The 14,424-nt window shown below is 32.6% G+C and overlaps 1 protein-coding gene across 1 annotated transcript; it reads left to right on the forward strand.

Annotated features, from left to right (window-relative positions):
- Window positions 1-7,890: 7,890 nt before the first annotated feature.
- Window positions 7,891-11,686, forward strand: LOC133297714 (DNA-directed RNA polymerase V subunit 5C). The gene is made up of 4 exons (XM_061496903.1): window positions 7,891-8,118; window positions 9,525-9,701; window positions 10,900-11,013; window positions 11,561-11,686. Exons 1-4 carry the CDS (start codon window positions 7,891-7,893, stop codon window positions 11,684-11,686), a joined length of 645 nt encoding a protein of 214 aa, XP_061352887.1.
- The last annotated feature ends 2,738 nt before the right edge of the window (window positions 11,687-14,424 follow it).

The raw sequence follows: 14,424 nt of genomic DNA on the forward strand, positions 1-14,424 counted from the left end.
AATCTTGGGATAAGTGTTTACCTTTGGTCGAATTCTCTTACAACAATAGCTACCATGCGAGCATCGATATGGCACCCTACGAAGCATTGTACGGTAGGAGGTGCAGAAGCCCATTATGTTGGAATGATTTTCGAGAAGCTGGCATTGTGGGTCCAGATATGATTCAAGAATCGATGGAACAAGTTAAAGTGATTCAAGAAAAGATGAAAACAGCTCAGGATCGACAAAAGTCTTATGCAGATCAACGGCGACGACCAGTAGAATTCGAGACTGGAGAAAAAGTATTCTTAAGAGTATCACTGATGAAGGGGGTGATGAGATTTGGAAAGAAAGGCAAGTTGAGTCCAAAGTATATTGGCCCATATGAGATCATTGAGCGAATTGGTGAAGTGTCATACAGACTAGCTCTTCCAATGGAATTGGAGAATGTACACGATGTTTTCCACGTATCTCAACTCCGGAAGTATATACCAGATCCTTTGCACAAGCTTCAGCCTGAGTCTATCAAGATAGATCAGAATCTCACATATGAAGAACGTCCGGTAAAAATTCTTGATAGAAGTGAAAGAATTTTGAGAAATAAGTCAATCAAACTAGTTAAAGTTTTGTGGAGGAGTCAAAAGGTAGAAGAAGCAACATGGGAGGTAGAAGACGATATGCGCAATAAATACCCGTTTTTATTCGAAGAGGGTACGCAATTAAGTTTCGAGGACGAAACTTTTCTTTTAGGGAGAGGTAAGAGTTAGCAACACATTAGTTACCAATTCATTGGCATAAAAATGTTCAAAATCGTCGTATATTATCCTATAATTCATATTTTGTCTACTTGCTAATTTGTTTGCTTGCTAATTTGTTTACGTGCTACAATTTTAAGATTCTAGTACCTTATGCCTTTTAGTTATTTGAGAAGCTCAAACTTTTAAGTTTCGAGGACGAAACTTCTTTTAAGGAGGGTAGAATGTAATATCCCAGAAAAATAATAGTAATTTATAATACAATAAATTAATAATAGTAATAAATTATAAATTAGTAATAATAATAATGGGTGATAAATTGTTATTATTTAATTGATCATTATGCTTTAATGTTTGATTATTTGATTGGTAATGTTTGATTGGATTAGGATGAGTCAACAAACATAAATTGTTTAGATATGATGACTCAACAAACATAAATTGTTTAGATATGATGACTTAACAAACATAAATTGTTTAGATATGATGACTCAACAAACATAAATTGTTTAGATATGATGAGTCAGCATTGAGTCAGTAATGTATAAGTCCTAAACTTCAACTATAAATAGAGACCTAGCCTAACCAAACCAATTCACTCTTCTCTACTACTCTTTTTCTCTTCTCACTCCAAAAAGTTTATTTTAATTATTTTCAATCTTTATATTTTTTATCAACCGGTTCTCTGCCCCAAATTACTCTTTTCTTCTAAAAGTTAGCGAAAACGGAGACCAGGTAATCCTAATCCCTAGGTATTTTTAGATTATATTTTATGTCAAATTTGGTATGTGTAATCCTAATCCTTAGAAGTCTTAGGTTAATTTTATATGAATTTTGATAGGGTAATTATGATCCTAAATATATCATAGGGTTGTCTTATATGAAAAATATTGTATGTAATCCTAATCCCAAATAATTATGTTGACCTGTATATATAATTACGTTCGTTATAAATTCAATTTTTGTTGATAATTACTATCTGCATATATATATTCGATTACAAATGTTTCCTCAATTTGCTTCTGCCGAACTCGGAACTGCATATATACCTTCACTGCAAATTTCTTTCGTTTTCGTTTTATGTGCAATTCTTTAATTGAATTCAATGGTAATGGTTGTTGGTTTTATATATATAAACATTGTTCACAAAACAAAAACAAAAAAAAACTCCTTCTCGATTTTTGTGCGTCACTTTCCATTAAAGTAGTTGCTGATCGTTTCTTTCAATTTGCAAATTAGTTATATGCATATATTTGCAATGTTATTTTTCTCGGTTTACGTGATCAACCTATTTCAAATACATGCTTTCAGTATATGTTGTTAGTTACAATTGTTTCTTTTGAATCCTGTGCTTTATTTTATAAATTGAGGCACTAAAATATATATATGTTTTGATAAATTAGAAATTAATTGTTAGTTGCAAAAAAATAGATATTACATATATTTGAAATAAATTGAGGAATTTTGTTATGTTTGTATAAAAAAAAAAATTAATAGTGGGAGGATAGCTTTGGGATGGTACCTCCCAAAGTGATGAACACAACTTTTGGGCTTTATGCCTCCGATGTGAAACTGATGTGAAAATGATTATATCCGTTCTTCCCAAAGTGGTGTCTGGCAGGGTTCCCCGGGATACTAGTAGCAACTTTGGGAAGAGGTGTGCACACTAGGAAGATGTGAATTGATTATGGCCAAAGTGATTTGTTTGTGACTGGCAGGGTTTCCCGGGTCACAGGGTAGACTGGCAGGGTTCCCCGGGTCTACCATGGTTCTCTTCCCACTAAATAGACTAAATGGATTAAATAAATATTAATATAATTAATAACAAGTTGACATTTGATTCGAATTTTTGAGTTATATTATTTTATTGGATTATCATGAGTTACATCCTTTTTGTTTATTTATTTATTTTTGTATATCGGATTTGGATTACCAGCTTTGCTGACTTTTGTGTTTGTTTAACTGCAATGATCCTTCACGGGGAGCAGATTTTCAGTGAAGCATGTTGCAAAGGATGGGGCTAGCTGTGGGCAGCGAGGATCACGACTCGGATATTATATTTCTAGCTAGTTTCTAAGTTTAGAAATTTTATGAGATTTAAATAAATGCATAAGACATATTTCCTTTATTTAAACTTTAGTCTTTGGTTTTATTTTTAATGTAATAAATTTAGCCTTGCACCTGTCCATAGTACAAGTGCGGCAGTAACACTTTCCAAATTTGATTATTTTGAACTTCCGCTGTTATTTACAAAAATTATTGAAATTATTTATGCTATTATCAATTGTTAGAATTTGGGGTGTTACACTTACACTTAGCTGTCACTGTGCGCACACCTCGTGCCTTAGCTATGCCGTCTATTGCAGTACACAATGATCCGCTATTCTCTTAATACCTACCCTATAAGTGCATGAGAGATAGCATATAGATCAAAAATCAATACACTAGTCTCTGACTAGATATTTTCATAAGGACAGAACAAGATTCATCTTGCTATTGTTTAACATGATTTATATATTATATATATATATATGTGTGTGTGTGTGGGGTTTATTTTTCTCATGTTGCATGAGAAAACAAACTCTTCCTACACACACTATAAAAAGATGTGCCACTTATTTTTTGTTTTTTTAAATAGATGGGACCCACATTTGATGTATCTATGACATGAGGTTAGAATTCTCCTACATAAGATTTATTTTTCTTTATATATATATATATGGGTTTTACTTCTCTCATGTTGTATGAGAGAAGTTATCTCATGTTGTGAGATAAATTAAGTGGGGCCCACCAATTTTTAAAAAAAGAAAGAAAAGTGAGACACGTCTTTTTATGTGAGTGTAAAATGAGAGAAGAGTCTTATGTAACATAAGAGTATAATTTCCCTATATATATATATATGGCTTTATTAATCTCATGCAATAGGAGAGAACTCTCTCATGCAATAGAGATAATCATGTGTGGGACCCACCCACTATAAAAAAAAGGAATAAAAAAGTAACCCGAAAATCGATGTATATATGTAGGAGAGAAAAATTCTCTCCTACAACATAAGAGTATATTTTCCCATATATATATATATGAGATAGGATCCTTTGACACCGGTGTCAAATTTCAAATTTGACACCTCATCTGAGAGCCATTACATAAAAAAAGATCAATGGTGTCACATGCTTGCAAATCAGAGTCATTGATCTTTTTTGATCTAACGGCTCTCAGATGAGGTGTCAAAAGATCCTATATATATATATATATATATATATATATATATATATATATATATATATATATATATAGGGACCGCTCCTTGCATGGTGGTGGTGAAATGCAACATGAATTTCGTTACTGAGTCATCCTAATGACTGATAGATTTTAGCATTAGAAAGAAGAACAATCTCAATGCGGCCTTTTCGAGGGTGAGTGAAAAGGCATCACTTAATATGGTTGGTCCCGTCTTGGAATAACATAGAAGGAGTGAAGACAATAGCGGAGCCACGTTGGTGCCAGCAGGTGCCTAGGCACTGACTTAATTAGCCACGTTCATTTAACTACACTTGAAACGTAGCAAATTATGTATCAATTTTTTTGAAAATTAGCCACGTTTTGGTCGTAGCCAGAGAGCCGTAGCTATTTGGGCACTAGCTGAATTTTTTGGCACTGGCTAACATGCCATGCTGGCTCCGACACTGTGAAGACATCTAGATGCTCTTGCAAATTCATAATGTCACAATTGATTTTTATGTTGACGAGATATTTGAATTCCGTTGGGACCCTATGATCCATTATGTTGTTTATGAAATTGTGGTTAAAGCATGGACTGCGTTGATTCCTTATCAAATCCAACCATTAGAATAGAAAATGATGGTAAGTCAGTTAACAAATGAGAGTTGAGCAGGTGGGGGGTGAAGTATGTCCCAGTATCATCTAGTCCTGCTCCGAAAAAAATTGTCCCACATAAAGGATACATATGGTTTATAAAAAAAAAAGATCGAACCATTAAAACTAATTCAATTTTCAAATCAAACCTTTGAAATCAAATCGAATTGAATTATGCCTATCCTTACATAGAGAGTATTTGAGGAAATATATGTTCGCGATGAGTGTAACCCTTCCTTTATACAACATTGTAATTAACTTCAAAGGAATTTTTATTGATTACATTTAGGATATGTCCTCACAAAGAGAAGTTCCAAATACCAAATAAAAAGGTAATCCAAAAGTTCACTATTAACAATTTTTTTCATGTTGGGCCTTGGGCAGTGTTGAGTATTGGATCTGGGCTTCAGTCATAAGAAGTTATTCTTAAAACTTTTCAAGAATAAATTTGAGTTTTTTAATTTTATTTTTAGTTTTTTAACCGAAAATGTATAGGTACATAAAGTTGTCCTTTCTGATCTGATTGGGAAAGAGGCCCGATTAACAGAAATTCGTTGCATTTTGCAGCTACGAGGTACAAAACACGAAAAAACTACCAGAATCGCAGGGCTATGTTTTCAAGGTACTAGGCTGCCAACATTAGCGTAGGCACGCCCTTCTACGCCCATATTGCCATATAACTTTTATGATTTAATTTACAAAAATAACTTTTGTGTCGCACTAACCTAAAAAATGAACAGTTCCATAATACTTTTTTTTAGTGATACTCGCTTTAATCTCTAGCAAATAAAAAGGCTTATGTGATCTCTAAGAAATTCAAAATGGATCCATCTTAGTTCTTTTAGGAACTAATATTAGTTTTTTTTTTTAAATTTGTGAGGAACCACGATTTTAACTAAATATGTTTATTTTGAATTTATTAGAGACTACAAGGGCCTTTTTATTTGCTAGAGAGTAATATGGACATCGTGAAATTTGCTGAGTACCAAATAAGATATTTACTTTTTTTTTTTTATTCTCTTTACAATTGGATTTATTGATTTTTATATGAGTGTGCAAGAGAAATAATTTTTGCAGAGAAACAAAATCATTTTTCCCAACTTTTATTTTAGGTATGCCATTTTGGCATATTTTATTTAATCTTTTAAAATCAAAGATTTTCATTTTTTTTATATTTTCATTTCACTTTTATTAACATCAAATAACAAAAATGTTATTTGTCAAGTAAATAAAAGAGCTAATGAGCTATATCATATGCTCTTTTGATGTGATTTGTTTTTTTCACTCTACAGGAGTTTTTTTTTTAACATCAATTATAATTATTTTTTTGAGGCAATCAATTTCTTGATATTCCCACAAATTTCAATTTTTTATGAGATTAATATTGAATCGGGAGAGTAGTCATACTTAAAATTTTTTGCCCCTCTCCAAAGATATATTTAGTGAGAATCAAACCCATATTTCCCTCAACTTAGAGTCTATTTGGATTTTATCCTTTTTTAAGCTAAAAGCTATTTTTAAGTTAAAAATTACTTTTAAGCTAAAATTAAAAATAAGAGCTTTAATCCACAAAAAAGAGCTTTAAAATTAAAGCTATAAGTTGTTTGATGATTATATAAAAATTTTAGCTTAAAAATTGATTATTTAAAAAAGCACACATTTCAAAAAAGGCTGATACAACTTAAAAAAAAGCTCCTTTTATGATTTTTTGGCTTTTTTCTTCATTATAAAAAAAACTCTTTATTATAAGAATTTTTATAAAAATCTGTTTACCCTAACTTCTGTTTATAAGGATAAATGAAACTAAAATAGAGAGGACCAAATAATATGTATTACCAACCAAATTACACTTATTGAATAAAGATAAGTACTTTTGATTAGGAACAATATAATATACTTTATTCCAAAATAAAACAAAACAAAATAAAATAATATCAACATAGATTGTTTGGACTGAAAGGATTTTATTCATTAAATTTTTAATCAATCATATAAGGCCAACTTGCTTGAAAGAAATTGTCTTCAAAGAGATAAAACACTAAATACAGAAATGCTTGAGCGTCTCACATGGACACTCTTTCAAAATATAAAAAAGACCCATACAAACATCATCAAATATTGTACACAATTAGAGTTGCTAGTAACACGTTACAGGACATTGATCGTGCTGGAATATTTTTCAAAAACATTAACTGGTATGTCACAAGAGCAAAATGTCAAGGTGGCAAACCCGCCAGCAGTGACAACGGGTTTCAAATACCGTGTGGCACTAGCAGAGAAATTTATTGCCAGTAGCAATGAATATATGATCACACCAATCAACTCATTTTCAAAAGGTCATAATTTTTGACTTAGGTGTTTGAGTTGGATGAATTTTTTTTTTTATTTCATATAACTTTTTGAGATTTATGCGCTGATAACTAATGAGTCATGATTATTTGTTAGTGTTGGAAAGTTAATATAAAAATAGGAATTAAATAACGTCATTCACAGAAATAAAATATACCAAATAGGGCACAACGATGCATTTTTTTGAAAAATATTTTGATCAAATCCCCTTTGGATATTTGTGGTCGTGTATATCTTGCAAAATTAAGTGGAATAAAAAAAATCACATGATTCATACACTTGAGCCAAAAATTATGGCCCTATGAAGTTTTATGATAAAATTTTCAAAATTTTATGTCATATATCATCACCGTATGAATCTAGAAACTCGTTGACACTAATAACAAGTTTCAGAATATCTGACACATGTACTTGGCACAAAGAGCAGTTTGACTCATTTGACCATCAAACTCGCTGTCATTAACAACAAATTTAGTGACCTAAGGTTTGTCACCATTAACGACATATTTTTGAAATCCATGGCAACATGTTCAAATGTCCCACACTGCCACCCATTACATATTCTTATTAACACATTTGAATATTAAGTAAATTTAATATGATTCCTTCTAAATAAGGCTTACATAATTATTATTTTGTTTAACATTGACCCTAAAAAAATTGCATCTTCAATTAAAAAATAAATAAATTAAACGGCACGCCACGTGTATCTCACAGAGAGCGAGTTGCGAAAACCCCAATTCACTCCCGCGTCCACGCTTTATTTTATTATTTATATATATATATATACAGCAACCACAGTCACGATGTTGGTGTGTTCTCTTCTCTCGGTCACTCTTCTCTGTGCTTGTTCATATATTCCGTCCGTTACGTATAAAAAGAAAAAAAAAACTTTGAAACCAAACAAAACGAAGCATTTGCAGAGAGCGCAATGGCGAGTGAGTGCATTGTGGGATTATTGGACGATGGAACCGTAGAGAGCCTTCGCTACTTTCAGTGTCGTAGGACTGTGCTCGAAATGTTAAGAGACAGAGGCTACGATATCCCTAACTCGGAACTCACTCGCTCTATTTCCGAGTTTCGTTCACTCTTCGGTCAAGAACCGAATCCCGAAGCCTTACGTATCCGCGTTTCCCTTTCCACTCATCCCTTCCATAAGGTATAAATCGATTCCGTTGCTTTTCTTGCTTGTATATTTCACCCTGCTATCTCAATGTTTGAGGCTCTTATTTTTTGTAACGGCTTCATCAAAAACCTAACTAATTCGGTTTTAATTAGCACCGTTAAAACCTAACTAATTCGGTTTGGTCACTATTGCATCCGAAGAACGTCACGTTTAAACTCCTTGTTACTTAAAACCAATGATTATTTAGTGCTATTACGTTCTCTATTGTTTTTCATCAATTATTTTATTGATTCCTTTTTATGTAGTTTTACTATTTTCTCTTTTGGTCATGGTGGCTGATAATGTTATTTTTCATTTTATTATTTTTGTCTAAATCTATAGAAACTGTTGTAATCGAAATTAGAAGAGTTCTGTTGAGGATTTTGTTATTTTTTATTTATTTTTATTTTAGGTGTATTTTCGATCTTGCACCATTTTCATCTCACAACATAGTTAAGCATGGGAGAGAGTGAGGAGTAGCTGATGCTGCAGAGGTTGCTAACATTGTAGATTAATTGAATTGCAGGACCTCTGTTTTTTTATTTTTTTAGTTTAGTGAAGAACAAAACCAAGGTGAATCCTTTTTGTTTTTGGTGGGGGTGGGTTTAGGATAAGTTTGGATGGATGAATTTGTTGGGTTATATCTCATGCTTTTTGAGGTTTGATTCCTTTCATCCACTTTTCTGTCTGTGAAAGCAGTTCGCTCAAAGGCATGCAATTAGTAATTATAGCTTATAAATGATGGTAAAATGTTAGGATCACTCATCTAGTTTGCTTTCCTAATTATTATTATTATTATTTTTTAAATATTACCAAAGGATGCTAGTGCTACCTTATTAGAAATTTTTGATTGAATTCGGGGTCAGTGACATTAAAAAAAGAAGAAAACTTAGAAAACTATTTTGAATTTTATCTTCATAATTAAGTTCTTTTTATTCAGTGCTATTTTATTTTTAACTTTGCTAAATATTTTGTAATTCATTGAAGATTTTCTGGAAATGTAGCAAATTAAAAACTGAATTAGGTTCCTCAACCAGTAATTAGAGAAAAATGTCACTACTAAGTTATGTTGACCTTCAGCTATTATGCATTTTATCTATTCTATTTCAACATTATCAATGTCCAAGAAAAAATGAAGCTGAAATCAACGTACATTTTTGTGGTGCAGAGCACACATCAAATACAGTGACATTAGGATTGGTAATTATGCTGATTTTGTATGATAAAGAAAACTTTTTTATTCCAGATTAGTTGCATTACATATTCTCCAGCAGAATGATTTACCTTCTTGTATGGATTTCATCATTAGTGATGTAATTGCATAGAATGAGGGATGCGTTTTGCGTTCACTTTGTTATTGCTGTTCTGTAGCTCAGGAGTCAGGACGTTCTGCTGTGCAGGTACTGGTTGTCTTTACAGGAACTTCTGTTGTAACAAAGGCAACTATCCTCGGTATATATGGCCAGATTACGAATGAAGAAAGATTGAATAGGCTGATAATTGTTGTGCAGAGTAAAATGACTGCATTTGCACGGAAAGAATTGGAAACCTGTCCATTAGAAGTTGAGATTATTGAAGTAAGTTACCCCTTCCATGAATGCTTTATTATTACTATTATTATTATTATTTAAATATTTTGATGCAGAAACGAATAAAGCTATTTTAGCATTTTAGTTGTTCTTGTGCATAATATGTTGGAGAGCTATGAAGATATGTGAGACCTCTTTTCCGAAAGGTTTGCTTTGCTCTTGTATTGTATGAGGACCATAACTTTTCTATTTTAGCTGACACTATCTAGAAGGTGATTTTAAAATTTTCTCCTATAGTTTGATCTAATTCTTACATTTGAAGATTGGAGTCTTTACCCTTTTGACACTTATCTCACCCTGCAACCACAAGTTCACACCAGGGGCCTATTCAAGAATATCTTTTGCAGTTGACTGGTTAGAGGTTTGTTCAGAGGGCTTACTAGATAAATTAGGAAGCTTCATCATAGTGATGCTAACAAAATAAGTCACAAATTGCTTTTTCCTTGAACAAAATGTTGAAGGGGTCTAGAATAAGTTTATCATGCTTCCGAGTAAACTAAGCATTAACTTCCAGTTATTTTTGCATTACTTTTATATGTTAGAATATATATCATGCCAATTTCTTAATTCCACGAAGATTTTATATTTCAACAAAATTCTTGTGATGATCACTCTCTAATCAAGCTTTAGCCTTTTCCACTGGTATGAGGTATCAGGTTCCCATGTTTAAATATGCTTGCAGAGCATTAATATTTGTGAGAGGATTGCTTTTCTTTCTTCTAGAAATGGTGTTATGCCCTGTTTTCTTTCCTTTTTTTAAATCAGAAAACATGAATTTTTGAAATATGTTCCAGAGCTGTATATGTCTTATTTTGGCATTTTTAGTCCAAGAGTTGAAACAAAAAGAATCATTTATCTGGTTTACTGCTTTAATTTGAGATTAAACTTGCTAAGGGAGCTCATCTATGACATCTTTAGCTGTAGCATGATGCCTAGATGAAAATTTCCTACTGAGTTCATTCAATGATATTGGGAAGATTCTTGATATGTCATGTTCACATCACGTGTTCTGATTTTGAATTTGGAATTTATAACAAGCAACCAAACCACTCCCCGTTAAACCCGACTAGAATTTATACAAGCAACATTAACAAATAATATTACTTCAGAATTCAGGCCACTTTTAATTTTGCTTTTATACGAAAGGTGGATTTACGTCCATAACACCATATTACTTTGCCTCTAGATGAATGACATGCTGTTCAATATAACAAAGCATGTACTCCAGCCAAAGTATGAGGTGCTGACTGATGATGAGAAGCGAGCACTGCTAATGAAGTACAATGTGGAAGAGAAGCAGGTAAAGTATGTTTGTAAAGTATGTTTCTAATGATGCTTCTACTCATTGGATTGACTGTCTATAACCAGTGAGCACTTTGTGAGATCTTTTCCTTTTGAGTTATAAGTGTTGAAGAGAGGAAGGGGTGCGTCACCATATTTTGATTATAGTTTAGATTGGTTTTTCTGTAGACTCCATGCACGAAAGAGAATAAATGAAAGGTGATATTGTCATTCAGCTTTCACCTTCATGCTGGTTAACGATGATTAAGCAAATGGTGTTTAAAATTTGGGTCCGGGGGAGGGGTTTGGAGATTTCAGATAATGATAAATCATATATATTGCTTGTGGAAACTAGTGTGATAAAAATGTAAATTGTTGCATGGCACTTAGCTGAAAGATAAAGGCAGCATACTATTGCTATTAGTTAGCCTTAAAATTATGAATTAGTTATGCTCTATTCGCTACTCAAGTGGATTATTTTCACTGCCGGTGTACCGTAATAGAAATTTATTAGTGCAGAATTGATTGTGCCATTAATTAGATCTTATTTTGTTTTGTCTTTTCAGCTACCGTACATGCTAAAAACTGATCCCATAGCTCGCTACTATGCTCTGCGGAAAGGACAAGTCATCAAGATCACTCACAAAGGTGATTTGGTTGATTCTCTAGTAGCCTATCGCTGTGTCGTGTAATGCTTCTATTGCATTGTGCTGCCATACATGCAACAGTGACAAATCCAAGATTATTATTTGTTTGAGATGCTTAAAATGGGCAGAAAATTTCAGTAATTGCTTGCACTTGAGAGGATATTTTTGGGACTGCTTGATCGTCAGCGAGCTTGTTGTCACCTATTCTCCGGTACCCTTTCCAAAACAGATTTTAATGGACAAAAATCACTTGGTCTTTGGGTTTACTTTCACAACTTGCCACAGCGAAAAAAATAAAATAAATACAGCCTCTCTAATCACAATATTTGAAAAAGAAAAACTTAATTTCAAAACTAAACACAAAAACAAAAATCAATTTGAGTGTATATTTTTTATTTGATTATTTTAGAATTGTTATTAAACTTGGACCAATTATCGATTTAGTCAAAATATTAGATCAATAGCTTATTGGTTCAACCAGAGAGTGATATATATATAAAAATATAATATAATAAATGTTAAGAGTTATATCTAACAAGATATTCTCTCTTAGAGATTGTTGTTATGGACTTGCACATGAAGGTACCTGGTTTGACACCCAATAATAAGCCAATATTTTGCACCAAAAATACAAAACCAAAAGTAACTTCAAAATTTGGTGCCGGTATAATCAATTCATTGGTTCCATATCGGTTCACCTACCGAACTTATACTTTATTTGGACGCATCGATTCGTGGTCGGGTTTTCGGTTCATCGGCTCAGCCGGTTTGATCTTGTTTTAACATTTATTTTTAGAATATAAAATTAAGAACACATTTTATTTGCTTAATTTTCTTTAATCTATTTTCATAAATTTTTAAGTTTCACTTTAATCACCTACCACCGGTACTAGCATAGTAGCATTGACGTGACTTAAAACATATGATTTCTGATATGAAAATGTAAAAAAAAAAAGAATAATTTTTGGGTTAATATATACCCCAATTACATTGAGCTGAAATGTTGTTGATTTAAATGCTAATGGGCTTCATTTTGATTTTCAAGCCCACATATTAAGACTTCCCAAAGCAAAGAAGAAAGAAAAGAAAAGAAAGTGGGCTGAATTTTACAATGCAAGTCAAAAAGGCCCAAATAAACAAGTAAGAGAAAAGATTGTAAGAAAGAAAGCCAAGACAACGCTGAACACAAATTGGAGAAAAGCACTCTAAAGCCATAGAACCTTAACCCTCATCGTGTGAACCAACCCATTTCCATTCACCACAATTCCAAACCTTCCACCTTGATTCTTCTTTACAAATCAAAACACCAAGCCACACTGGTCTTTAATTTCGGTTTAACCATCGAGCCTTAGCCCCTCACCCATTGTCCCTTAAGTTGAGCGTTCAACCCAAACTGACCTTAACCGATTAGTGACATGGAGTTTGTTACAATCGGGTAGCGGGATTTTTGTAAATGCTTGATGTAAGTGTGAAGCAAAAGAAAAAAAGTGCAAGGAATGCTCGTGCGGCTCGTGTGGAAGAAGCGCGCGAAGATGCTATTTTTGAAGAGGCCCAAAGCCCATGCAAGCGAGGGAAGGGAGCTATAAAAGAAGAGGAATAGTTGATGTGAGGATCTTCTTCTGGAAATCCTTCTTCTCCATTTTTCTTTAGTTTATTTTTGCGTTTTCTGGTACTGTAATGGATCCTATTTTGTTTGGAGTGGAATGTGTCAGAACAGTACCGAGGCTATTTCTGTGAATAGGACTCGTGCTGTATTTTAAGCTTTCTGCACTTTTTTTTCTTGGTAATTTTCATTTCATTTTCTGTTTTTGTAGCTCAATCCTTATGGGTATGAGCTAAACCTTCGAAGGTTGGGTTTAGGTTACCCGAACCTCAGTGATGGTTTATTGCTAATTACTGTTGTTAACTTTTAATTCTCAGTTGTTTAATGCCATGCTTGTTCTTTAAACATTCTTTCATTGAGGCCTGATGTTAGATGTTGCAGTAAGAAGAAGTCATCGAGAAGTGATTAATTCTGGAAAATGCATTAAGCACATGGGCTTGAATGAGAGATCATTCAAGGGCTGTCACTTAGAGATAAGGACACCCACCATGTAACTTTGGACTTGAAATGCATGAGTCCTTATTTCATTAGCACAATGATGTGTAAATGAAGATTTGACATAAAATAATTTTAAGGGATTAAAATCAACAATAGTCCGTTAATTGGGAATTAAAAATCAAGCAATATATAATTAGTAGTCAATCCAATGTTGTGGAAAAGGTAAACCGAAAGTCAAACCTATTTTTCTAAAGATTTTCACCAACTCATTTTTTCTCTGATTTAGAATTTTAATCATTCTTTTGTGTTACATTTTTTATAAAAATCTTGTTAGATCAAAAATAGACAAAACAATATTTCAATTGCTTTCTTATTATTTGTCATCTTTTAGAACCATTGACTTAAGAAATTAATTCAGAAAAGTCTAAAAAAAAAATAGTAACGTAGTTAGTGCTATTTCAAAGCCGTTTTGTTTTGTGTTACGTTATTTTTATTATCACTCTCTTTTTAGATTACATTCAGTTTTAAGCAATTGCACTTTGTGCTTTTGAACATTTCGCCAAAAGATTCTTGTGGGAACGATAACTGGAACTTAAGACCTTATATTATTTGTGACTGCGTATACTTGCGCATATCTTGCATAATCTTTAGCAAGGCCAACAAGCATCATCATTGTCGCCCACATTGAATATCTTCAAAATCTCAAAACTTATTTTTAAAATAAAATTCATCAAATAAATTT

Source organism: Gastrolobium bilobum, unplaced genomic scaffold (genome assembly GCF_033153095.1).
Source record: "Gastrolobium bilobum isolate Gb01-03AN ecotype WA unplaced genomic scaffold, APGP_CSIRO_Gbil_v1 utg28220, whole genome shotgun sequence".
In the NCBI taxonomy this organism is placed as follows: Eukaryota; Viridiplantae; Streptophyta; class Magnoliopsida; order Fabales; family Fabaceae; genus Gastrolobium; species Gastrolobium bilobum.